The 27,070-nt window shown below is 42.1% G+C and overlaps 2 protein-coding genes across 5 annotated transcripts in view; both read right to left on the minus strand.

The window, feature by feature from the left end:
- The window catches only part of LOC310635864 (protein SSUH2 homolog), a 54,746-nt gene extending 52,350 nt beyond the window's left edge, over positions 1-2,396 (minus strand). For both annotated transcript variants that reach the window (XM_083355191.1, XM_083355190.1), the window contains exon 1: positions 2,329-2,396. In XM_083355191.1, the coding sequence (XP_083211317.1) occupies positions 2,329-2,369 (41 nt within the window). In that variant the 5' untranslated portion in view covers positions 2,370-2,396. The remainder of the gene's footprint in view (positions 1-2,328) is intronic.
- Positions 2,397-3,128: 732 nt separating this feature from the next.
- Positions 3,129-27,070, minus strand: part of LOC310635863 (protein SSUH2 homolog) — a 47,113-nt gene continuing 23,171 nt past the window's right edge. For all 3 annotated transcript variants that reach the window (XM_083355187.1, XM_083355188.1, XM_083355189.1), the window contains 7 exons: positions 26,589-26,713; positions 24,675-24,737; positions 23,053-23,135; positions 9,602-9,694; positions 8,305-8,410; positions 4,112-4,219; positions 3,129-3,711 (listed from right to left, as the gene is read on the minus strand). In XM_083355187.1, the coding sequence (XP_083211313.1) occupies positions 3,571-3,711; positions 4,112-4,219; positions 8,305-8,410; positions 9,602-9,694; positions 23,053-23,135; positions 24,675-24,737; positions 26,589-26,713 (719 nt within the window). In that variant the 3' untranslated portion in view covers positions 3,129-3,570. The remainder of the gene's footprint in view (positions 3,712-4,111; positions 4,220-8,304; positions 8,411-9,601; positions 9,695-23,052; positions 23,136-24,674; positions 24,738-26,588; positions 26,714-27,070) is intronic.

Consider the following 27,070-nt stretch of genomic DNA (forward strand, 5'->3'; position numbering starts at 1 on the left):
AACACTTTTTTCCCCACAACAAAAACCCTGTGAGGTAGGTTGGAATGAGAGTGAGTGCCTGGCCCATTTATGTAGAAATTTATATTTTTATTTACACAGCAAATCACCTGCTGTGACTGACAACCTCTCTCTAGGGAAAAGACCGCTTATTAAATATTTTCCTATGTGATCAGATGAGTTCCCTATCCATTATGGTGTGGTTTTTTTTGACTTGCAGAATTTGCTTTCATTTGACAATTATCTTTGATTGTCTTAGCTGGCAGGTTTAATATTGAATTATGGCACAGCATTGTAAATCATGAATGTCCATTGACTTAGTATTTATTTTTAGGCTTTTTGTTCTCTCTCTACAGTAGTTGTGCAAAGTGTTTTGTTTTGTTATTTGTTATAATGCACAGCATCTGTCCTGCTGCTCAGTGACTCTAATAAGGAACTGAACTGAACTCATTACTGTATTCCCATTTTATAGGGTGAATCATAGTTCAGGAAGTCTCCCCCATCTATCCCCCTCCAACAGTGTCATTTTCAAAACAGATTTTTTGGGCTTTGGGGCATTCTTGGAAGCTATATATATAGCAGTTAAGGCATCAAGCCAGAAACTGGGTGACTGTGAGTTCTAGTGCCGCCTTAGATGCAAATTCAGCTAAGTGATTTGAGTCAGTGATTTTCTCTCAGCCCTAGGAAGCAGGCAGAAGAAACAGAAGAAATAGGAAGACATAGGTACCATTTCATCAGCCTAATTTTAAAGGATAGACATGGAGGAAGAGATTGTCCATTAATTTTCTTTGTAAAGCCAAATAAATGGATCCCACATTCTTGTTCCCATGTCCAAGAATACCTCTGCAGCCTTTTCTAATGGGCTGCATTTCACTTGGAACTTAGAATAAGATGGCATGGTCACCTAACTTTTGAAAATATAGGTATTCCTGAAATGCTCTGCTATTGCGCAGTCTAGTCTACCTGGACCTAAACATTTTTAATACATATGTTCTGATGTGCTTTTGTTGTTTTTATTATTATTGCTGTCTCTAAAATGGCCACAGGTCAAGCTGGACCACAGTCTGTATAGCCATACCTGAAATATGGTGAGACATCCTTTGAGGGTTGATCACTTAATTACTGGGCTGTTAACTTCATACTGTAATGTATCTGAAAAGGATCAGGTGATTAAACTGCCTTTAGTTAGAATTTAAGCACTAGTATTAGTTGTGAAGAAACTGCTAGAATACGTTGGAATGTCACATCAAAAATCAGTGACAAAGTCAGCACCGAGGCAATATATCAAAAAATAAACCATCTGAAAGATCTGATCTATTTATAACTAGAGCACTTAAAGAGCCTGATAATTAAGTTAACTTCTAAAGTAGACAAAATTGAAGGACTTGATCACCTCTAGATAATTTTGAAAGGAGGGCCCTATCCAACTGTTATATTAAAGATACTGCACCTTGACATTTTTCTTTCATTTGCCAAGAACAGATTGTTTCCTTGCTTTCGGAAGAAACTACGTGGCCCTGTAGATTTCAGTGTGAGAATCTAGTGGCAACACTATTAAGGTAAGTAATCTTAAAATAAATTAAAATATGTCTATTTATAAAATAGGACAGGAGGTTTGCAATGCCACCAACAATAATAAAGCAAGGTCATAGAAAGACAACTGGCTGTTTAAATTTTATTAATTCAGGAGCTACTAAGCAGAGAAATGACAAGTGCTGGTTTTGATGCACTCTTCAGAAGCAATAAGTCTAGCTTTTTAGAAACTTAGGGCATGTCTATTGCTATTTTAAGCCAGACACCTATGACTCCACTAACTTTTATCTTTCTACTTCAAGAAAAATTGTAATGTTTGTGCTTTGACAACAAATAGTTAAAACGCCTCTTACCATTTTATCCGAGCTGTATCAGTCTTTTCAAAGAAGTTTCTCTCCAAGTATAATCAATGGAAAATTAATAGAAGAGAATGTATGTACTGTAGCTCAGGGTTGAACTGTGGGATCCTTGGTGCTCTCTGAGCTTACAGTAGCCATTTGCTTGCGGATGTTTCATTACCCATCTATCATTGGTACTAGTATTACCTATTTGGATAATAAAACATCTGCAAGAAAACAACCAAGCTCAGAGATCACCAAGAACCCATACTGGAAAATTCCACCGCACACCTGGAGAACTGAAAGAGTAGCCTATTTTAGGATTGCCATCCAGGGGGCACCCCCAAGAAATCCTCTCACAAGAGAACACAACTAGTGTGAGATTCGTTTCTAAGCCTAACTGCAACATCCAAACCAACAGAAGCAGTGCTTACATCTAACAGATGCACTGGAAGCAAACCTGCAGGCAAGTAGATGCATGCTAGATTCACTGGAATCCATCCCCTAGGTCGGATGCAGCTTGGAAGAATGGAAAAAGGTTCTTGAGTACTGACCCAACTGCTTTCTTCTCACAATAAGATCTTCTCTTCTTGTACTTTTAACTAACAGAAACTTCAGTGGGACTGGAGCGAATCCCAATTAGCTTCCTCCAAAGGAATCTTTAGAACAGGAGGAGCCAACAGGAGTACACTCACAATTGAAAAGTATCTGGAGTAACAATAGATCACAAAATCAAATCCATCAATATTTCCCCTTTGATTGCTATTTCTGTCACTATCCATTTCTATTTTATTCCACTGGAAACATATTTTATTTTTTGTTCTTTTCTATAATCCATTTTATTACAATACTTTATAGAATAGAGCCATTCCATCCAGCATTTGAAAAAAAAGATATAGCTTTATAAAATCTTTATGAAATTATACAAGAAAATCTTAAACCTCATACCAGCATATCAGAGTGTTCTTTTTTTTTTACTGCAATATGTTTAGAATCACTGCATTTTATTAGTTCCAATTTCAGGCCAGAAAGGTTATAATGCATAGTTATTAGGATGTGATCTTTTCTGCTTATAATCATTAAAGTGAGAGTAAAGTGAATTAATATTATTTGCATACAGTCCTATAAGAATTTACCATGAACAAAACAATTTAAAAGTTTTAGCCTCTACAAAACCTTAGATGTAAGTTTCTGTCACTTTAGATAATCCATTTCCTGATTTATATTGAAATAGTATGTTTAAAAAAGAGAGTACAACTATTCATAAAAAAAATCCAGTTATATTTGGAACTGGGCAACAGCATGTGCAAAGTGCACAAAGCAAATGAAACGAAACATTCAATTAAAGACTGAGAACATAATGAATTAATTCAGTATGAGAGAACAAAATAAGAAAAACCAGAGACAGGAAAGGAATGGAATCTCTGGCATCTTTGACTTAAACTTTTAACATTTGTTATAACTAATATACCAACACAAGTATTTTTAACAATCAAGGACAATGAACATTTAATGGTACAAAAATTATGCAGTGTTTCAATCCTAGAGATCCCTAGGTTAAAGGTTAACACAATTGTTTATACTTCAACTAACTGAGATACATGAATTGAAAAAAGAAAGAACGGGGGGGTGGGGAACAGAAGAGCAGACATAATGCAGGAATAATCAGGGTTTCTCTGTCAATGGTTGGAAAGTCCACGTATCATAGAATAGTACAGCCACACTTTTTAGGATATTTCTCTGCATACACCTTGTGCTCATTCCCATAGACATAATAGGAATAGGGTTTCCCATGCCAGTCATATTCCACTTTGGTGAGAAATACCAGCTCAATGGTTTGCCTCTGCAAAAAGACAAAAGGTATAATTGTCATCTTTAAAATAGCCAACTCTTTGAGAAACAGAATGATATAGTTTCACAACTATTATTTAGGGATGATCCATTTTCACAAATGCAGCTGGTGATTTTCCCTTGGGGAGGGGGAGGTCTCTTTCCCTTCCCAACCCTTTTCTCACTCTAAGCGTCCCCTTTTTACTTTTTTCAGGTGACCATTGGAAAAGGAAGGCCTACCCTGAAAATAAGACCTGGTGCCTCTTTTGGAGGCAAAAAAAAAAGACCCGGTCTTATTTTCAGGGAAACACGGTATTTTCCTTTCCTTTATATTCCCTATCGGAAAGGAGTATTAATCCATAGTACTGTACCACCTTTACAAAAATCATTTTGCCAATCTCTATTGCTCTCACCTGTCTCAGTATCCGTGTCGTGGATCCAAACTGAGCTTGATGTTGTTCAATAGCATTTCGGGAAGCTTGATTAACGGCACTGTTAGGGAAGGTTAACACTGGAAAAACCTAGAAAAAACAACATTTTTAGGAGATACAAAATTCTAGAACAATAAAAAGAATGGATGGGTACCGTATTTTCTGGCGTATAAGACAATTGGGCGTATAAGACGACCCCCTACATTTCCTGTTAAATTATAGGGTTTGGGCTATACTCGCTGTATAAGACTACCCCTCTTCCAACGCACACCAAATAAAAATTAAAAAAACATCAGATTTGATTTTAATATGGTAATTTTAATTCAAATGCTTATGACATGCAGGTACTTAGTAGGAAAACTGTCACTTATAAACATAAGGCTGTTTGTCATCAAACATGTAAACATAAAACAGTGCAAGTGGATTAAACTTAATAATAATAATAATAATAAGAATAATAATAATAATAATAATAAGAAGAAGAAGAAGAAGAAGAAAAGAAGAAGAAGAAGAAGAAGAAGAAGAAGAAGAAGAAGAAGAAGAAGAAGAAGAAGAAAAGTTGGAAGGGACCTTGGAGGTCATCTATTCCAACCCCCTGCTAAGGCAGGAAACCCTATACCATTTCAGACAAATGGCTGTCCAGTCTCTTCTTAAAAACTTCCAGTGTTGGAGCATTCACCACTTCTGGAGGCAGGTTGTTCCACTGGTTAATTGTTCTAACTGTCAGGAAGTTTCTCCTTAGTTCTAGGTTGCTTCTCTCCTTGACTAGTTTCCATCCATTGCTTCTTGTCCTGCTTTCAGGTGCTTTGGAGAATAGCTTGGCTCCCTCTTCTTTGTGGCAGCCCCTGAGATATTGGATCACTGCTATCATGTCACCCCTCACCCTTCTCTTCGTTAAACTACACATACCCAATTCCAGCAACCGTTTCCTATTTTCCTAATTCACTTTTTCACTTTTCCTAATTCACTCTAAAGCTTTCCCTGCGCAGAGCCTTAAGTAACACCAGCTGCCTGCAATTAGTGCAGGTTCGCATCCCACCAGGCTCAAGGTTGAGTCAGCCTTCCATCCTTCCGAGGTAGGTAAAATGAGGACTCAGATTGTTGGGAGCAATAAGCTGACTTTGTAATAATGCTGCTTGTGGGGGGGGGGAAGCTCTAATAAGCAGGCATATACATAGAATGAAGGCTATTGCTAAGCACATTGATTTGTGCTTTAAATTGTAAGCCACCCTGAGTCTTCAGAGAAGGGCGGGATATAAATGGGATTAAAAAAAAAGACCAAATGGGAGATCCGCTCCAGGTTTTCCAGCCAGCCCGCCCAGTTCCTGAGTCAAATGTGTCCTTAGAGCTAAGCCGCTGCTCTGGCTGCTGCCTTCCCCACCTGCCTTTCAAGTTGGGATATACTACAGCTGCTCTTCAACTTTAGAAGGAAAGATGCCCAGACCCCAGCCTGTAAAAAATCAGACTGCAGCTTCTACTCCAATTGGTCCCGCTTTCCCTGCGCAGACTAAATGGAAGATCCGCTCCAGGTTTCCAGCCAGCCCTGTCCCTAAAGTTTCAGCACCCGGCGTATAAGACGACCCCTGACTTTTGAGAAGATTTTCATGGGTTAAAAAGTCGTCTTATACGCCGGAAACTACGGTAATGTTATTGCCCTACACTAAGAGAAACTTAACTGAATGCTGAAAATAAGAGCTAGAAACAGTTTCTGTATGGACTATAGCCAGGTAAGTACAACAAACATTTACAGTTCAGTCTTTTATTTCAAAACTCTAGAGTCTAGACTATAAGTCTGCCCTTGAAGACTACTTGAAAGCTAAGGCTAGTCCTGAAAAAACAGCAGTGCAAGTAAATATAGGTGTGTCTCATTATATCCATGAAACATCACAACTGTGTGAACTTCATTGGTTGCCAGTACATTTCCAGGTGCAATCCAAGATGCTGGTGGTCATTCATAATATTCTACAAAGCCCAGAGCTGAATATTTGAGGGACTGCAATGATTTCAGCCTATCATACAAGATCCAACAGGACTGGCATGATCCAGATACTACCAATTAAACAGTATCATCTGATGGTATCCAGCAGACACTCTTCTCTTTTGCAGTCCCTGCTCTAATAAAGAGTTCCTCTCTGATTTCTTGATTCTGCCAGCCTTTAAGAAAGCCTCAAAGACTTGGTTCTTGATCCAGGCACTGGGCCAGGTGATCCTGTAAGCTCACTGTAGATATAAGATTGGAGAATCAGACTTTGTCACAAATACGTAACGTGTATTTTATTTTTCAACTGTTGCTTTTGTACAGTGATGTTTTAATACTGTTAAAAGTCCCCCAGAACTGCTAGACCACCATACAAATTAAAATAATCAAATTAAGTAACTAAGAAAGTAAGCGGAGATAGGAGATAAATAAGCAGAAAAACATGTCCATGGGAGTACAGTATGTGGATGGACGCTCAATTAAATAAAAAAATAAATTAATGGGGGGGAGAGAAGAAAACTGGGATATATCTGCCTCTGGCTTAGTCTTTTTCAGATGCTCTGAAAAAACATTGACAGTGCAGAAAGGGACTTCTGAGATGCATAATCTCAGTACCACTAGAGAAGGATGTACTAAATAGTGGGCTGGATCTACACAAACAACGTTCATGAAGATATGTAGAATATTAAATAACAGAGTTGGAAGGGACCCTGCCCAAGCAGGAGATTCTCAATCATTCTGGACAAATGGCTCTCCAAACTCTTAAAAAACTTCCATTGTTGGAACACTGACAACTTCTGAAGGCAAGCCATTCCACTGATTGATTGTTCTCAGTGTTAGGAAATTTCTCCTTATTTCTAGATTGGTTCTCTCTCTGATAAGTTTCCATCCACTACTGGATAGATCCATGACTGAAAGAAGATATATTGCCACGATTTATTTATTTATTTTTCATTCATTCATTCATTGAATTTATATGACTGCCCATCTCAACATGTGGCTCTGAGAAGTGAACAAAATTGAAATAGTTTATATTTATTTATATTTATATTATGTATATACACATTATATAAGGGACACGGTGGCTCAGTGGGTTAGGATGCTGAACTTGTCGATCAGAAGGTCGGCAGTTTGGTGGGTCGAATCCCGAGTGCTGCGTAACAGAGTGAGCGCCTGTTACTCGTCCCAGCTTCTGCCAACCTAGCAGTTCGAAAGCACGTAAAAATGCAAGTAGAAAAATAGGGACCACTACGGTGGGAAGGTAACAGCGTTCCATGTGCCTTTGGTGTCTAGTCATGCTGGCCACATGACCACAGAGACGTCCTCAGACAAGCGCTGGCTCGTCGGCTTTGAAACGGAGATGAGCACCAGCCCCTAGAGTTGGAAATGACTAGCACGCATGTGCGGGGGAACCTTTACCTTTACACATTATAAAAAAAATAAAGTACACAGCAGCCAAGAAACATCATAGCCCAAACTACTAATATAACTAACAAACAGGCCTCTGCACAAACTCGGGAAGGCAGGCTTGGGCAGAGAATCAAGTCTGAAGGCCTTACAGAAGTCCAGCAAGGTCAAAGCCATCCTGATCTCCAGAGGGAGGATGTTTCATAAGTTCTTGACTGATGACCTTAACAGATCTTGCCTTTTATTGTTGTAAGTCATGGCCATCATAAAGTGGATCCTCACATAACTGACCCAGTTTTATGACCCTTTTTTTCCAGCCGTCATTAAGCAAATGCCACACTTGTTAAGTGAACACATTTTTTGCTCTGCAGCATTTTTGCAAAAAAAAAACTTAACTAAATGCCAATTTTCAGCAAAAATCTTTTAAATTATAAATCATGGTTACATAACTTCGGGACACTGCAAACAGTCGTAAATGGGCCAGTTGCTGACTTCCTGAAATGCGGTCACTTAATGGGGGCGGGGAACTTTTGCCATCAGAATTTTGGAACTAAGTACCTTTTCCGAGGGGTCCATTATAACTTTGAACAGCTTCTAAGCAATCAGTCATAAATGAGGACTACTTGTATTTATACTGTGCCATTTGTAATTGTTATACGTTGCCCTTTTGTGCAACATGCACATGCATACATTCACGCATGCATAAGTGCATAAATGCATGCATTCAAATTGCTTTTTTCAGTCCTGCCACCGGGCAAGCCCTGCGTTTCTGCCAAAAGTATTTCATTACCATGTATTGCTCATCCACAAACAGCTTCTTCCCTTTAACTGCTTTGAAGAGTTCAGTAGGAAACCCAGTTCTTTCATCCACCACAAATTCAAATACGTTATTTTTCCTGTGAAGGCAAACAACACCATTTACAAAGAACACCTCTGGAGCATGCTCTATTTTCACAGCAAAACAGATTCAGAAAAACTCAGTATCAGGAAGAATAACAGTCAATTGTCTGCTGAAGCCTCTAATGTATATCAACAATGAGGCAGGCACGTGATTATTTGGTATTATGTCAAAAAGAAGATAAAATAAAGTGAAAAACCAACATTGCTTCTAAAATGATGGTTAATGGTAGCTCTGAAATACAGGCCAATGCCATAATCTAGTCTTATACTGCCAAATTAAGTGACAAAAGATTGCAAGCCCAATTTTCAAGATTTAACTATTTAAACTATTTTTGAAATGAATTGGAGATCTTCCACCAAGCATTTGTACAGGCTTCAGAAAATTCCAAATGGTCACATTAAAATTCTTCGTTAGAGGAATGACAGCTTAAATTACGGGAGTATTCATCAACAGCCCAAATAACTTCATACATGAAAAACAAGCCTTTTGTTTTAATCTAACTTAGATAATGTTCATGGAATACAATTTTATACACAGCTTGCTGTCACATTCAAAACTTTGGTCCTCTTAGAGTTAAAAGTTTTAACCTGTACTATGATTACATATGTTACATAGATATCAAAGATTAAACTAGCTCACAATTAACCTATTGGTTTTTTTATTTTAGTAATAGTTTAATGTAATATAATAGTTTTGAAAGTGATAAAACCTACAACTGTTGTGAAACAATCTTTATTTTTTTTATCCTAGTAAACATAAAAAAATAAAAGTGAAATGTTTCTTCCAATGGAATGGTTTTTCCCTTCTTTTAATTTTACTTCATTTTGCTGTAGAAACATTTCTAAGTTGTATCTATAATCTGTAATTCCTATGTATTTCTCTTTTTTCTTCTCTTTGTAAAATATAAGTAAACCAATGAGACTGCATAAATATGGCTTGTAAATTGGATGTCTCTGAAAGTGGATCAAAAAGTTCTTTCAGGACAGGTCTATGAAAGACTACCAGACTTGATGCCACCATGTTACTTCAGGGCTGGGAACAGTCTGGATCCAAACACCAGTTAGGCAAGGAAGAGGGACATGGAGAACAGCCTCTGTCTCCTACTTGGAAACTCCCAGGGGAATCTGTGGGCCACTGTGAGAAACGAGAAAGGTTGTTCTTCAGTCTATAGGCTGGCAGAACTTGCCATTCAACTTGCAGCTCAATGTAGGTCAGCAACTGTCCTGTTCCTCCACAGTCTGTACAAGCAGTTGTCCCCAAGCCAGAACAGGCATTGCACCTATAAAGGAAATGAGATAAGAAGACATTTTCAGAGAATGGAAATAACATCGTGATCCATGCAGCAGTTAAGGATGGAGAAATCTAACAAGAAATCTTTGAAGTTCTTAACACCTTGGCTTAAAACCCACTACCACTTCCTTAAAGAAACTTCAGTTTATTTCTTTTAATGTAGTTTCATCCCATCCTCTTCTACAATAATTTACTTAACTAGGCCACTAGAGGAAGTTAATTTCTCTTTCCATCTTTCCCTGCCAATTTCAGAGAATCCCCCCCCCCACACTTAATTTTTAGATTCTAAGAGGAGCCACTGAACCAAAAAGATTGCTTTTAAAGAGGTGGGAAGACCCCTGTACAGAATTCTTGTGAGGAACACAAATTGTTTTGCATTTAAATTCCCCCCCCAAAAAAATGCACCACAAATAAGCAGGAAAAGGAGATATGCCTGTTCAATTTCAGCATGTTTTCCTTGGGATACTTTTCTCTCAGATGGCCTACAATTAATTTTCTTCATAGAACGAGGTCAAAACGACTCAACAAATGAAACCATCCCAAAAGCTGAATAAATTTTCTTAGCAGCTTTGGCAAAAGCAGTTTAAAATAGCCAGGATGAGTTTGGATTATACAACCTGCGAAAGGTCTAGTGCAGGGGTAGGCAACCTTGGGTCTTTTATGACTCGTGGACTTCAACTCCCAAAATTCCTGAGTCAGCCATTCTGGGAGTTGAAGTCCACGAGTCATAAAAGACCCAAGGTTGCCTACCCCTGGTCTAGTGCTATAAAATGGCTGGTGAATCTCCTCTATTTCAAGACTTTCACCACATTACTGAAGTCATTTTCCTAATAAGGAGGATGATGATCCCCTGGACAGATTGGGTGGCTGACAGGCACATGTGGAATGTGCAGGTATGTGTGGATGGGACAAAGAAACATTACTGTATCAATAATTACATTTATTTCCTATCTTTTCTCTGGGGCCTTCTATAGTCTTGCCAAGAAAGTCACCAGAGTCAATTTTGCTAAAAGACTATTTCTTTTTACTTACTTTCCTCTGGGAATTCAAAGGTCGTTCCTGTGTGTGTCACCTCATTTTATGCTCACAACAAGCTAAGAGACAGTACAGGTAGTCCTTGACTTAGGACCACAATTGAGGCCAAAATTTCTTTTGCTAAGTGAGAGAGGTGTTAATTTTGTTCCATTTTACGACTTTTCTTGCCACTGCAATTGCTAAGTTACTAACACAGTTGTTAGGCTTCCTCACTGACTTTGCTTGTCAGAAGGTCTCAAAAGGTGATCACAAGACAGTGGGACCCTGCAACCATCATAAATACAAGTCACTTGCCAAGTGTCTGAATTTTGATCACGTAACCATGGTGATGCTGCAAAGGTCGTGTGAAAAACGGTCATAAGTCACTTTTTCCAGTGCCGTTGTAACTCTGAGCAGTCACTAAATGAACTGTTGTAAGTCAAGGATTACCTTTAGCTCAAAATTATCCAGAGAGCGGTGAGTGCACAATTCAACCAGGATCTCTTAATTGCAGCCTGACAACTAAACCATCATACCACATTAGTGACCTTACATCACTTTCCTGGTCACTGCCCTGAATCCTTGGAAAGAGAAATAAGTCTTTGTACTTGAAGTTTCCTGATTATTTTTTTCTCTTCAAAGTACATTTTCAGCACTGAACCAATTTTGTTAAGCACCTGCCAACATTAGTATAGGATGGTGATTTATATTATGCATTTTCTGTACTATTTAATATTATTTATTGTATTTCAAATTTTATATAACTTTTGTAATGTACCCTGGGGAATTCCATTTTGATATGGATAAAAATATAACAACAATAATAATAATGATGATGATGATGATGATAATGTAATATATTTCTTCATCTATTCTAGCAACAAACTTACTACAATTAATCCCAGCAGCTACATGGAATAAAATGGGTTGATATACAATTTTATTTATGAATCAAGAAGCCTAGAAGTCTCTGGGTTTCACAAATGAATGATAGACAGGAAAAATAATCAGAATTGGCAAAAGAAGACTTTTAAATGTCTAAAATGTCATTTTGTTTATTTAAGTTCCTTCTTACTTTTTTTACCAATGACTCAGATATTAAAAATAATAGCAATTTCTTCCTTTATGGGTAGAACTATGGGAATTCAAGAACTACAGTAAATAAATTCAGCTCCCTTTTTGTTCAGCTTTTCTGCTGGGTAAATGGTGCCATCTGCTGGATCTGGTAGATTAATATCTACCAGACTAAAAGTAAAACTTTTAGTTAGCAACTCAACATTGACTATTCCAGACAGGAATTTCTAACTGTGATCACTGTTACCAACTGGGAAACTCAGGGATTAGCAGACTTTGGGGGCGGGTGATACTGCATACCATCACAGGTATCAAACAGTAATTATGGGAAAAATTAAATCAAATTGAAAACAATTTAATTTTGGCTGAAAACTCATGAGTTTTATAAGACAACTAAGAAACTATGCAACATTAGGCTATTTCATGTAATTTTACTAATTTAAAAAAAACCACGGAGATCAGTGGATACTAAGTGCATCACAGACACTACAGCACACGTGGGTTTTTGTTAATAATCTAACGCGCTACATACAAAAAGCCTTTTTCCTACACACACACAAATACACACTCACACACAAATTTAAGAGGTCTCTGATAAAGGCTGGTGTTTCCTTTCTTTCTTTTATGTAACTTTCTTTCATGTATTGGGATCCAGAGGTTTACCATCTTTAGATCTGCATGAGGTTATACTACCCCAGACAGATCCGGTGCACAATCTGGGGTTCCTTCTAGATCAGAGGTGTTAAACTGCTGGCCAGTGGGCCAGACGCGTCACGTGGAAGCCGCGCCCACCCCATTGCCGGCAATGGCAAAAGAGTCCTGATACGTTGCACGACATCACGTGACGTTGAAAATTTGACATATCTGTTCTAGACTCACAACTCCTGCTCAAGGAGCAGGTGGCAGTCGTGGATAGGAGAACCTTTGTGCAGCTTCATGCTGTGCACCAGTCGCACCATTTCCTGGATTGTGAGGCCCCACATTTAAGACACTCATACCCTGATCATCTTTTATCTGGACTACTGCAATGTGCTCTATATGGGGCTACCCTTTAAGAGTATTCAGAAGCTACAACTGGTTCAGAATACAGTGGCGCAGACAGTTCTAGAGGTGCCTGAAATAGCACCATTGTTACTCAAGCTGCACTGCTTGCCGATCTGCTTCTAGGTCCAAGTCAAAATGTTGGTTACCGCCTTTAAAGTCCTTTATTGGATGGGGCCAGGTTATCTGAAGAACCATCTTGTTCAATGGGACTGGCCCACCCAACACATTCCAGTAGAAAAGGCCTACTGTGAACCCTGTCAGCCAAGGAATTTCAGTTGGGGGATCTAGAAGAAGTGCCTTTTCTGTCATGCCCCCCCCTTACCACTGGAGGTGTAGTTTAATGCAGAGGCCCCCAACCTTTTAGGCACCAGGGACCGGTCCTGGGGGGGAAAGTTTTTTTCACAGACCACAGGGGGCATGGTTTCGTGTGCTACCTGCATCCCATGGATGGGGCTTCACTTGTTTGCATGGCCCAGTTTCTGGCATGCTGTGGCCCAGTGCCAGTCCACAGACTGGGGGTTGGGGAGCTCTGGTCTAATCTGATACATCTGGTTTCCAAAGGGGTGGCCTTAAGACTTGGCCCACCCAGTTGGCATGGGGATCCATTTGGAAAGTTTTAGGATGGAGGTGACAGAGAAAGCACCACCCTTGCTCCATGCAAGTTCTTGTAATTTTAATTCTTCCTATTATATATATATATTTCTATTTTTATTGCATGGTAAGCTGCCCAGAGTCGCTATGGCTAGCAAGAGGAATGGCGTATGAATTTAATAAATAAATAAATCTCCCTATATGTTGTATAAATACATTTTTCCATCCGTTTTGTTCCACTTTGGAATCCTATATAGCAAATACTATAAGTATGTCGATGACATAAGATTCCAGAACATCATTTATCTGTCGTCTTTATATATTCCATAAATTCTGGTCCAGAGGCTGTCCTCCTCTTTCCCTGTGCCACTGGGGAGAGGGAGACTAAAAACACCCTTACTTTAAGGATCCCAACAAACCCATAAGCCTTCATACTGGACAAATCTACATGCAAGGACTTCTGGCTGTAGAAAATTGCATTATACTCATGGAGACTAGCTCTGCATCGATAACTCCAGTGCAACTTTAAAGAACAAGAGGGGCTGCTCATCATAGCTCACATGATGGCTTCCATGCTTGTTTATAAGGCGCAAACATACTGTAACTGGAGAAGACACACAATTCAAGCAAGGATCTCTTCTTAATTCACGAGATATGTTCAATTTCCGCGCTGATGTGGAAAGTCACCAAATATTTCTTTGAAATGCAGAGCAGAACAAAACAGACATTTTTTCCCCTTTCTGGTTTCTCAGACAGCTGCATATCAAAATGATAGGGCTGCTTTTCAAACTTCATTTCAATTAGCACAGGATTCCAGTTCTTTCAATAAAAATAACATTAGCATTTCTATTGCTATTTCCCTAAAACGTGTTCTCATTTCTCTAAGGACATTCAAAATGATGCTTCCTCTTATTTTGCACCTAAAGTCTATTAGGCAGTCTTAGTAAGTTCAAATTAAAAGTGAGATCTGAAACCAGGAGGCTGCTTGTCTATTGCTTCCAAGTCCACATAATGATGTGACAGACAAATAACCTGTTTTGCATGTATGCCTATTCAGGAGGTCCATGCAAAGACTCATAAGGACTTGTTGCTTTGAATGAGGCCTCTCCAATACAGTTCCACAGAGCAACGCAAACTCTCCTTCTAGACCAGGAATTCTGGGAGTTGAAGTCCACAGTCATAAAAGAGCCAAGGTTGCCTACCTCTGTCCTAGACAGTATGTACCAAATGCCTGCACATGCAGAGAAGACAGCTCTGCTGAAGCAAAGCAGCCAGGTGACGTGGCCCACGTCAGGGCTTTCAACTGGACCCACCAAGATAAAGTGGTGCTTCAGTGATTGGGGATGAGGCAACTGCACAAAATGAAGTTATATGTTGCCTCACATAGCAATAGTAGTCAATGTGTAGCAACAATCAACCAATAGAACATTTTGCCTTCAGATGTTGTGGGAGCTTCATCACTGGAAGCTTTCATAAAGAGACTGGACTGCCAACTGTCAGAAATGGTGTAAGGTCTCCTGCTTGGGTGGGGGCAAGGGGGTTGGACTATATGACCTACAAGGTCCCTTCCAACTGTTATTCTAATCTAATCTTGTTTTATGTCTACAAAAGAGACCTAAAACAAGATGGATCAACAACATCAGCAAGTATTGTGGGCCCAGTTGGTAAAAGAAAGCTCAAGACCTTACTGATTGGAAAAATGCGGAAGAGGCCTCCATCCTGCAATGGATAAACAATGGCTAGAATGATGATGATGTAGCAATAGCAATAGCGTTTAGACTTATATACTGCTCCATAGTGCTTTACAGCACTCTGAGTGGTTTACAAATGTGACCATATTGGCCCAAACACTCTCTAGGACACGGGTCGGCAACCCATGGCTCTGGAGCCGCATGCGGCTCTTTGAGCCGTCTTTTGCGGCTCCCAGTCGCCCGGTGCACGCGCACCTCTTCGTACGGGCGGTGGTGCGCACGCACCTCTTCGAACGGGCGGTGGTGCGTGTGCACCTCTTCGAATGGGCGGAGGTGCGTGCGCACCTCTTCGAACGGGCGGAGGTGCGCGTGCTCAACCCGAATGGGCAGTGGTGCCGCTCATTGGGAAAGCAGCTGCGGCCCGTTTGCAGAGCTGCCGCCTTCAGAGGAAGACGGCAGTCTGCAAACAGGCCACGGCAGCTTTCCTGATGGACGGCGCCACTGCCCGTTCCGAGAGGTGTGCGCGCACCTCTCCAAATGGGCGGAGGGGTGCATGCACCTCTCCAAAACTTTGGAGAGGTGCACGCGCACCTCTGCCCGAACGGGCAGTGGCGCCGCTCATTGGGAAAGCTGCTGCGGCCCGTTTGCAGAGCTGCCGCCTTCAGGCAGTAGCTCTGCAAACGGGGCGCGACAGGTCTATAAACGGGTGGTGCCGCGCGCGCACCTCTCCAAACGTGTGGAGGTGCACGCGCAGCTCTCCAAACCTTTGGAGAGGTGCACATGAACCTCTCCGAATGGAAACTTGCCGCGGCCCGTTACTAAATTCTACATATTGCAGAGCACACATAATAATAAATAATAATAAACCTTTATTGTCAAAGTACAACATGTGTACATTGAGATTAGCTGAGCCTCCCCCTGTGCTCTCTCCCCCCAACACACAGTGACAACAAACCCTCCATCCCTCACACTATGTGAACCAACTACACCACACACCGGCCTCCCAAGTCAACTCTGCATAAGATTATATCCCATTCAAAAGCCTAACAGCCCACGGATAAAAGCTGTTCTTCAGCCTGTTGGTACGGCTGGCTATATTCCTATATCTCCTACCGGATGGTAGGAGAGTAAAGAGATACCGTCCAGGGTGTGAGTCATCCCTGAGAATCTTCCTCACTCTTCCAAGGCAACGAGCCCTGGCGATGTCATCCAGTGGTATCAGGGAACAGCCCACAATGTCTTGTGCTGTGCTCATTACCCTCTGTAATACTTTCCTATCCGCGGCTGTCAGACCGGCATACCAAACCACAATACCATATGAGAGGACGCTCTCTATGGTAGACCGGTAAAAGAGGGTCATTAGCTGTTGTTCTACCCTGTTCTTCCGCAAGATCCTAAGAAAGTGAAGCCTCTGTTGGGCCTTTCTAGCCACCTGGGTTGTGTTAACTTTCCAGGTCAGATCTTCACAGAGGTAGACTCCCAGAAATTTAAAGGAGGGAACTCTCTCTACACAGTCCTCCCCGATGTAAAGTGGGGCAGGTTCCTCTTTTTTTCTCCGGAAGTCTAACACCATCTCTTTCGTCTTGCTGATGTTTAGGTGCAAGTTGTTGTTACTACACCATATGGATAGTTTTTGTACCTCCGCCCTATATGCTGTCTCATCCCCACCTGTAATAAGACCCACCACATTTGTATCATCTGCGAACTTGATTATCGCAGTGGATGGGTCAGATGATACACAATCATAAGTGTATAAAGAGTACAGGTAGGGGCTAAGCACACAGCCCTGTGGCATGCCGGTGCAAAGCTTCAGGGGGGTGGACAAAGCAGACCCGACCCTCACTGTTTGTACCCGATCCCTAAGAAAGTCTTGAATCCAATCGCAGATAGCGGGGGAGAATTTCAGGTCAGTCAGCTTCTCGATGAAAATGCTCGGCAAAATGGTGTTAAAAGCCGAGCTGTAGTCAACAAAAAGCATCCTGACGTAGCTTTCAGGTTTCTCGAGATGACTTGCTACAGAGTGTAAAGCAGTAGCTATGGCATCGTCTGTCGACCTATTTCCCCAGTAGGCAAATTGATGTTTATCAAAGTCCAGTGGGAGGCATGTCCTAAGATGTTGGAGAACCAATCTTTCGAAGCATTTCATGACTACAGACGTTAATGCAATAGGTCTGTTGTCATTCAGGCACTCAACTGCAGTTTTCTTGGGGACTGGGACAATGGTAGCTGCCTTCAAGCATGATGGTACACATGCCGTTTGCAAGGAGATGTTAAAAATCCTTGTCAGGACCCCTGCTAATTGATCGGCACAATTCCTGACCACTATCCCCAGCACCCCATCTGGGCCTGCGGCTTTGCTGGGATTCACAGCCTTTAATACAGCTCTCACTTGGTGTTCACACAGGGTGAGTGGCTGAGAGTCAGAAGGCCGGCCAGCAGAGGCTACGGGGTCTGGTCTTTTAACCTTGTAGCGGGCGAAGAAGATATTCAGCTCCTCAGCCAACAAGGCATCGGTGTTTGCCATGCTCCTCGTGCTGCCCTTATAGTTGGTTAAGTGCTGCAGTCCCTGCCATACTTGCCTCGGATCGTTGTTCGCTAAATGGTTCTCCACCTTTTGTTTGTATTGTTGTTTTGCCATCCTAATGCCTCTTCTGAGATTTGCCCTGGCCTCTCTGTATCTGTCCCTGTCCCCCGCCTTAAAGGCAGAATCCCGGGCTCTCACGAGTGTTCGTATCTCTGCAGTCATCCAGGGTTTACAGTTCCCATAAACTCTAATGCACTTATCCGTTGTTACACTGTCCGTGCATGTTCTAATATAAGAAAGTACGCCATCTGTATATGAATTTAGATCTTGTTCTTCAAATACACTCCAGTCAGTGGTTTCAAAGCAGTCCTGCAACTGACTGAGAGCACCCACTGGCCAGGTTCTGACCCTTTTTGTGACTGCCTGAGTCCTTTTCCTGAGAGGAACATACTTTGGGCACAACAGGAGTGAAAGATGGTCAGATGTACCCAGGTGGGGAAGAGGAAAAGCTCTGTATGCCTGCTTAAGATTGGAATACACGTGGTCCAAAGTGTTCTTCCCTCTGGTGGAAACTTGCACATACTGTACAAACTTAGGGAGAACTGTCTTCAGACAAGCTTGATTGAAGTCCCCAGCCACGACAAGAGCGCCCTCTGGGTGAGTTTGCTGCTGCCTGGTGATGATGTCATACAGCTTAGAAAGTGCCATGTTGACATTGGCATCAGGTGGAATATAAACAGCTATAATAATTACCACAGTAATTTCTCTAGGCAGATAGAAAGGCCTACATATAACAGTCATCAATTCCACATCTGGGGAGCAATACGTATATACCAATCTGCTGTTAACACACCATTCACAGTGTATATACACACACAGTCCTCCTCCTTTACCCTTCCCGGAGCGTTTATCTCTGTCAGAGCGGTGAAAAACTCGGTTTATCAACTCCACAGCTTCATTAACTTGCCAGTTTCTAAGGAAACTGACTGGGGCCTGCGCACGCCGGTATCCCTCGCATACCTTCTCTATACCTGCGGGGGCGTGTGTGCGCGGGGTGGTGGTGGTGAGCGCCCTACGCTTTGAAGCACTATTGTTCAGCTTGCAACTATTTCCTGGAAAGCCTTGAATGCGGTGTCTTTGGCACCATCCACGCGCCCGGTGACAAATCCAAATGGCGCGGATTTGCAAGGGAAATGCTAAAAGCCATGATTAAGGCATTGATTGTGGCCCTCTGCCGGGGGCTTAAAAGAAGCCAGTCAGGCTTGTTGCGGTGTGATGTTGATGACAAACAAGCTTACATTTCCTTTAAAATAAAATAAAATGGATTCCCCTTCCCCTCCTTCCACCCCCCCTTGCCCCCCGAAAGGAACACAGTATAACACTAGGCGTTTTACGTGAGGGGAAACGTCTCTCATCTTTGCTCATCTTTGCCGCCGATGCTGTTTCCCGAGGCGCTAGGCTAAGGAGGAACTTTTTTTTTTTGAGCGTGGCTGGGGCGGAGGACTTGTCCTGCGTGTCCACAGGCAACGAGGGCAAAACCCCTTGCGACCTGGTTGTGAGAAATGGGGAGAATGAACACACACCCCCACACACACACACACTCTCTGCCTCCCCGTCGCCTGGATTCTCACTTCCCTTTCAGGCGTGCTCTGAGACTCAGGCGCGCAGTGCTTTTCGTTTGCAGAGCCGGGGGAAAAAAGTTGCCTTTCCCCAAAGTGCCACGACTCCCTTGAAGCGACTCGTAGCGGGCCCCGTTTTTCCCACCCACCCACCTCTGCGCAACTTCTGGCTATCCCCCGTTTGCCAGGTCTGCAACTAGAGGCGAGAGCCTTCAGCCAAAGGGCAAAAGCCCGATCTCGTCCCGCTCCCGTTCCCTCAGAGCACCGGTTGACGGGCTCTCTGCGCGGGTTGGTCATCTCTGTCCATTCCCACCCCCCACCCAACCCCACCATCGATTCTGTAAGTACCGCAGACGACACCCCCCCGGGGCAATTGAAGAAAATAGGATGATGAAGGACTGCAAACTAATACGTTACACATCTCCATCGATTAGCCATCGATTAACCATTATTTCCCTGAATGACCAGCAAGCCGGTGGTCACGTAAGTGAGGCTGATGATTTATTTACACGTGAGACAGGGAGAGACGATTTCTTTATTCTGCCGGCGAGCTCGGCGCCCGGCAACCTTTGGCGAGTCAAGAGCGCGGCTCTGGGAAGTGCGCCGGCCTTTCCTGCCTGGGTTTTATGAGGGAAGAAGTGAGTTGGGCTGGAAAGCTGCAAAACGACCGCGCTTCTCCGTTCTGCCCGGGAGGATAAGGACGAATACCTGCAGTATAACTACAGTTAAGGAGAAGATCGTTTTATGGATTCAATATTTACACGAATATTGATCGGTGTTTATTGAACTTTTAATTTAATTCTCTGGTTCACACAGCGTCTTATTGGCAGTTAAGCACAAGTGTATAAAAGGAAAAGAGAGGCTCCAGGTACTTTGAATATTTTGGCCAGAAGCCACTACGCTTCGGTGACCGAGGCTGCGATCGCGGCGGGTAACGGAATCGGGCTTCTTTCAAGGGTTTGTCGTATCTCTGCCACCCCCCTCCACCCAGTCTCACCCCTTGTGGTCTTTCTGCTGCGTGGGAGGCAGAAATACTGGGGCAGCCAGCACTGCTTGAGGGCTGATCGTGCTAAATTTCTGCCTTTCTCATAGTTATTAAAGCATTGAATGGCACCAAGAAGAGGGGTGGGGTTCTGCCATTTTGTCGAAATGGGAAAACGTCAAAGTTGGGGAGCAAGTTCCTCAGAACTCTCAGGGACCTTTTAAATTAAATCAGCACAATACTAGGCTGTGTGGAGAGCTGATGCAATGGAGGAGGGCTGCCAGTTTGTAAGGTTTGAGCTTTTATGTTGTGGGGAAAAGAGCACTCTAACAACAGGATCTTTTCTCGTAAAGAAAAAACAAAAAGCTCACGCTCTGTGTTGCTTTTCTTTCTCCCTGTATTTCTAAGATTACGGAAGCTTTGCCAGAAAATTTTATGCGGGTGGTTGAAAGATGGCATCACAATAAGGAGGTGACCGTTTGACTGGGTGCCAGATTAATGTCGGCTCTGCAAACGGGCCGTCGCCACCACGCAACCGGTTCCATCACACATAAAGTGGCAACCGTGCACGCGTCTGCGCACGCGCAAGAAACGAAACATTTTGCGCATGCGCAAAATGTTTTTTGCGCATGCGCGTGCGTGGACACACGCACGCGGCTCCCACTTTTTTTATGTGTGATGGAACCGGTTCCCAGTGGTTCTTTTACTTTTTCAGGTTGCCGACCCCTGCTGTAGGTCCTCATTTTACTAACCTCAGAAGGATGAAAGTGAGAGTCAATCTCGAGCTAGTCAAGATCGAATTCCTGGCTGTGGGCATAGTCAGCCTTCAATACTGCATTCAAACCCTTGCACCACCACCACAATAATAATAATAATAATAATAATAATAATAATAATAATAATAATAATAATAATAATAATAATAATAATAAGAAGAAGAAGAAGAAGAAGAAGAAGAAGAAGAAGAAGAAGAAGAGGAAGAAGAGGAAGAAGAGGAAGAAGAAGAAGAAGAAGAAGAAGAAGAAGAAGAAGAAGAAGAAGAAGAAGAAGAAGAAGAAGAAGAAGAAGAAGAAGAAGAAGAAGAAGAAGTTGGAAGGGACCTTGGAGGTCATCTAGTCCAACACCCTGCTCAGGCAGGAAACCTTATACCATTTCAGGCAAATGGCTGTCCAGTCTCTTCTTAAAAACCTCCAGTGTTGGAGTATTCACCACCTCTGGAGGTAGGTTGTTCCACTGGTTAATTGTTCTAACTGTCAGGAAGTTTCTCCTTAGTTCTAGGTTGCTTCTCTCCTTGACTAGTTTCCATCCATTGCTTCTTGTCCTGCTTTCAGGTGCTTTGGAGAATAGCTTGACTCCTTCTTCTTTGTGGTAGCCCCTGAGATATTGGAACACTGCTATCAGGTCACCCCTCACTCTTCTCTTCGTTAAACTACACATACCCAATTCCAGCAACAGTTCCCTATATGGTTTAGCCTTCAGCCCCCTAATCATCTTTGTTGCTCTTCTCTGTACCCTTTCTAGAGTCTCGACATCTTTTTTAGATCATGGTGACCAAAACTGGATGCGGTATTCCAGGTGTGGCCTTACCAAAGCATTGTAAAGTGGTATTAGTACTTCACTTGATCTTGATTCTATCCCTGTGTTGGCTTTTTTGGCAGCTGCAGCACACTGCTGGCTCATATTGAAGTGATTGTCTACTAGGACTCCGAGATCCCTCTCACAGTTACTACTACTGAGCAAGGTACCACCTATACTATATCTGTGCATTTTATTTTTCCTGCCTAAATGTAGAACCTTACTTTTTTCACCATTGAATTTCATTTTGTTAGATAGCGCCCAGTGTTCGAGTCTGTCCAGATCCTTCTGTATTTTAAGCCTATCTTCTGGAGTATTGGCTATTCCTGCCAGCTTGGTGTCGTGTGCAAATTTGATGAGTTCCCCATCTATCCCCTCATCCAAATTGTTGATGAAGATGTTGAAGAGCACTGGGCCCAGAACAGAGCCCTGGGGCACCCCACTACACACTTCCTTCCATGTAGATGCAGTTCCATTGAGGACCACACGCTGAATACGGCTCCATGTAAATGTTATGCCAATATTTGAACACATCCATGTGTAATGGGCCGAAGAAGTAACTCGAGGAATAGGAGGAAAAACCACAACAAAGGCCAGATAAAAGAAATCTGAGTCCAGGGTAGAAACGTCATTCGATGAAGCATCTTAGAGAGGACCATCCCAGTTCTCAGAAAGATAAAGGGAGGAAAGGGGAAGGTATATTCAGACTTGTATGATTTTACTGCTGTAACCTTACAATAAAAGTAGAATTAGCATCATGACTTTGGTTTCCTAGTCTCAGTCTAGCTCGCTCCAGCGGCACCCGGGCTGAAGGCGGCGCCGCAACCCAGCACCCGTCACCACGGAGACCCGTCGCCGCTGGCGTGCAGGTGCGTCCACATAAAAAAAGTGGAACCACGTGCGTGTATCCACACACGCGCATGCGCAAAAAACAAAACGTTTTGCGCATGCACAAAACATTTTGTTTTATGCGTGTGCGCGTGCGTAGATGCACGTGCACGGCTCCCACTTTTTTTATGTGCGATGGAACCAGTTCCCAGTGGCTCTTTTGCTTTTTCAGGTTGCCGACCCCGGGTCTAGCTTAAAGGGCTGGAATCATGTAGAACACTCCATTATCAGATTATTTACAGTGTTATCACCTAGCTGTGATTTACAGAACAGAAGTGAGCACGATCATTTTCTCACATTCAAGGCTAGACTGCAAATAAAAAGGAAGTGCACTAACTCACGTACATGGTTGTTCCCACTCCAGAACAAGTAGAACACCTCTGGTTACTGAACTGGGATCCTGTTCCATTACACACCCAACATTGTTTCTGTTGACATATAACATCAAATAGAAGAGCATTAAATTAACAGGATTTCCACCAACCATTTTTTCATTAGTCAAAAGCAGACCTCTGTGCTCCTCTTAGAAAAAACAGCACTCTATATAGAGTGGCTTTAAAATTGGGTAGGATTGTGAAAGTGTTTAGAAAGATGCTCATTATGAAATTCCTTTCCTCTAAAAATTCTTCCTTCCATGGAAACTGTCATCACTTTGTAGAGTTCCATTCTCAACAGTTGGTAGAATAGTAAATAAGAAAACCTGAGCTGCTGGTATAATGCCCAACAATCACAGTCATCATTCTTTCTGTAAATAAATTCACACTGAAATCTTTGAACATACTGTGCAGCCAGGTGCTATTTATAACAGTAGCAACCATTGCTTAATAGATCCTCTAGGTTTTCCGGAGGCATGACACTGTAAGAGCAGTGATTGGTTATTTCTTCTAGCTAAAATATGACTATCGCCAACCACAAGAAAAGCTACCAATCCCTATACAGAGATTGGTTGTATGTTGTGCTGGTCTTTGTAAGATCCAGGCAGTCGACTGAAACATTTTCTCCAAAGGATCTATTAAAGTAATTATTGCTAGGTGACAAAACGTTAAGAGTCTTAACTGCAGAAGAACTGGTCATCTGGACTTGTGCAGCTGAGATAAAGCTGCTGTTAAGTCTTCCTGCAGATGGAGTTCAAGATGTGTGAGAAACACATCCAACTGTGGGGTGCTCTTGTGTTTCTCAAAATGGCTGGTTGACCAGTCAACCTGTTACTGAGCACTAGGTAGTCTGAGAAACACTTTCCTGATTCGTGTGTCAAATTACAGCAAATCAGTACCCATCATCTCAAAGGGAAGGAGATGTAAAATGTGGTTCCGTGTTGAAGCTATTTCTGTGCCAGGTTTCATTCTAGAACATCGTGTGAGGGGCAAGGGAGGAGGTCACTGGGAAACTCCTGCCATACCACATATGTTACAGAAATATAAGACCCTAGTCCTTTTAATTACAATTTCAGTCAATTTCAGAGGTATGCGCTCACCGGACTGCTCAGATGGAGGCAGCTCCAAAAATAGAACTCCTGGGCCAGTTGTAATAAAGCAGATGTTTACCCTAATCAGCTCACCTTAAACTTCCACCATGCACCTCCATGAACTTTCCAATTGGGAGAGCTTCTTCCATTCCCTGTGAAAAACACTCCCCTCCATGCTGGAATGCCTGGAACAGGCTTCCATCTGCCTCCCCAGGAGATTATTGTCGAGATGGAGGCTTTGTGGGGAGGACATATCCTCAAATAATGGTAAGTAGATACCATTAACAGATACTCGATAAGTCCTCTTTCTGCTAGCAGTCTTCTCAACCATAATATTTTCATTAGTGCTTCTCCTAGCTTTTTATTATTTGTAGCAACCCAATTTGCAAACTGCTCTGAGGACGTCAATTTTATATTTTATTTTTTCTTTTAAAAAAAAACCCTTTTCTTCAGGGAACTTTCCACATGAAGCAAGACACGTCTCTGACTTAGAAGTACATACCCTCGTGAGGCCATGGCACTGGGTGCAGGGTCGTCTGCCAGAACAGCCACATATTGGACATCCCTTCAAATAAAAAGAGGCGTTAAAAGGCAGCCTTTCATTTTTACTGTGACTGACTCAACTTTGACAAGAAATGTAAAAGGATTCATTAGCACCAGAAAGTTATATTTTTTTCACTTCGCCTGGGGGTGTTTCCAACCTCTCCACCAAAGTTACCATATTCTCAAACTGTGATGGCCTTTCTAAACCTCTTCCACTTCTTTGTCTTCATACATTAACTGATAAATTCTGCAAAATTGTCAACCACCTTGTTCTTTATTTTATTATTTTATTTTATAGCCATTTGTAGCTCTGGCCTTATTAACTTCTAAACAGCACTGTCCCTCTTCAATGCTCTGGCCATGCTCCATACTTTCCTCTTGAAAATCCTTTCCACAACAACAAAATAAAAATAAAAATAGAGCTGCTAATAATTGCTTCATGATTAAAGAAAGCACACTGAATTAATGATTCCTGTAACTACAGCCACAGTCCTTTGTTCTTGCGCAAAAGGCCTGCACCAGCAATGAAAGAAATGGTGTACTAAATTTAGTTTTTCATAATCATGTTTGAAATATATATATAATCATTTACTTGAATGAATCTCGTAACAATCATCCCCAGTTTCCAAATTTTTTTAGGATTTTTCAGCTGTGATTTTTGTTTTTCTTTGAATAGCAAAAACAATCCAAATAAGAAGAATCCTATAAATAAAATATTACCCATTTATGTATGCAAGAGAATAGACTTGCTTTTCCAGAAAAGATTTTCTTCAAAAACCAATCCCAGCTGGTTTAATTGCTTAAGGTAAAAAGTAGTTTCCCCCGCACATGCGTGCTAGTCGTTTCCGACTCTAGGGGCCGGTGCTCATCTCTGTTTCAAAGCCGAAGAGCCAGCGTTTGTCCGAAGACGTCTCCATGGTCACGTGGCCAGCATGACTAGATGCCAAAGGTGCATGGAACGCTGTTATCTTCCCACCAGAGTGGTCCCTATTTTTCTACTTGCATTTTTATGTGCTTTCGAACTGCTAGGTTGGCAGCAGCTGGGACGAGTAACAGGCGCTCACTCTGTTACATGGCACTCGGGATTTGACCCGCCAAACTGCCAACCTTCTGATCGACAAGCTCAGCGTCCTAACCCACTGAGCCACCACATCCCTTATTGCTTAAGTCGGCACTAATCCATTTTTCTGCTCCATTTCCTATCCGGATGAGAATCAGTCTAACTACTTATCACAATCTAACAGGAAAAAACAAGACAGTTTGTACATGGTGGTTACGTAAGCTTGTGTTTAAGCCTCAAACGCGTCTACCTCTGCCTACTGGCATCTCCCATGAACAGCATGTGTACTACATCTTTCCGGGGTCAGGCTTTGTTTAATATGAAACATGTCTGAATGCAGAACCTGGAAGACTTTAACCACCTGCCTCTTTCCCAAGCTAGAAAGAAAATGGGCTGGCCATTTAGGCAAAATGACTATTAAAGCACCCTCAGCACTCCCAAAACAAATCCCAGGCTCTTTATAGGAAAGGTAGACATGATTGCTTAGAAATGCTTCAATTACTTTCTTCAGTCAGCCCCAAAGAAATCTCCATTAATGTTCCATAGTGATGGAAGTGTGAATTAGAGTGCAAAGTAGGTGATTGTTATTGACCTACTTTCAAGGAAGCAGCAAGAGCTTGAGAATTAAGGCTGCGATTCTGTGCACATATACTGCACACCTCCCAAACCAAGCTCTACCTAATACACTGCAGTTTAGTTTGTCTAAACAAATAAATAACGTAAAGCAAAGTACTGAAGAGAAAAAAAGAAGGCGGGGAGGGAGAGAGGGAACTCCCGGCAACTGAAACATTGTCCCATTTTTGCTTTCTGTACCTTTACTGATGACGTGCGAGGCACTTTAACTCTTGCGACGTTGTCTTTGAATATCTCAGGAACTTCTACTCTCATCTCCCAGGGAGAAGGAGCTGCACCATACAGAGCAGAATCAACAGGTTCTCCTGATCAAAGCAACGATGATTGGACAATGTCATAATATTCTATCTTGCGCATGAACATTTCCGCAGCATAGCTTGAGGCTTATATATTTAATTTCAATAGAAGGGAACATAACTCAGGGATGAACTGTGGAATCCTTAATGCTTGCTGAGCTTGGTTGTTCGCTTTTGAACATTTCATTACCTAATGAGGTAACCAGATAACTGCATTCCTAACCTGGATCCTCTCCATTTGTGGACTTCATCTCCCAAAATTATCATGTTGGTTAGAGAATTCTGACAGTTGAAATTCTCATCTTTTTTACTGTGTTTATTTTCTTAAAAATAGTTCCCTAGTGCTGAAAGGCAGGATATAAAATA

This window comes from Vipera ursinii (assembly GCF_947247035.1).
Source record: "Vipera ursinii genome assembly, chromosome: 2".
In the NCBI taxonomy this organism is placed as follows: Eukaryota; Metazoa; Chordata; class Lepidosauria; order Squamata; family Viperidae; genus Vipera; species Vipera ursinii.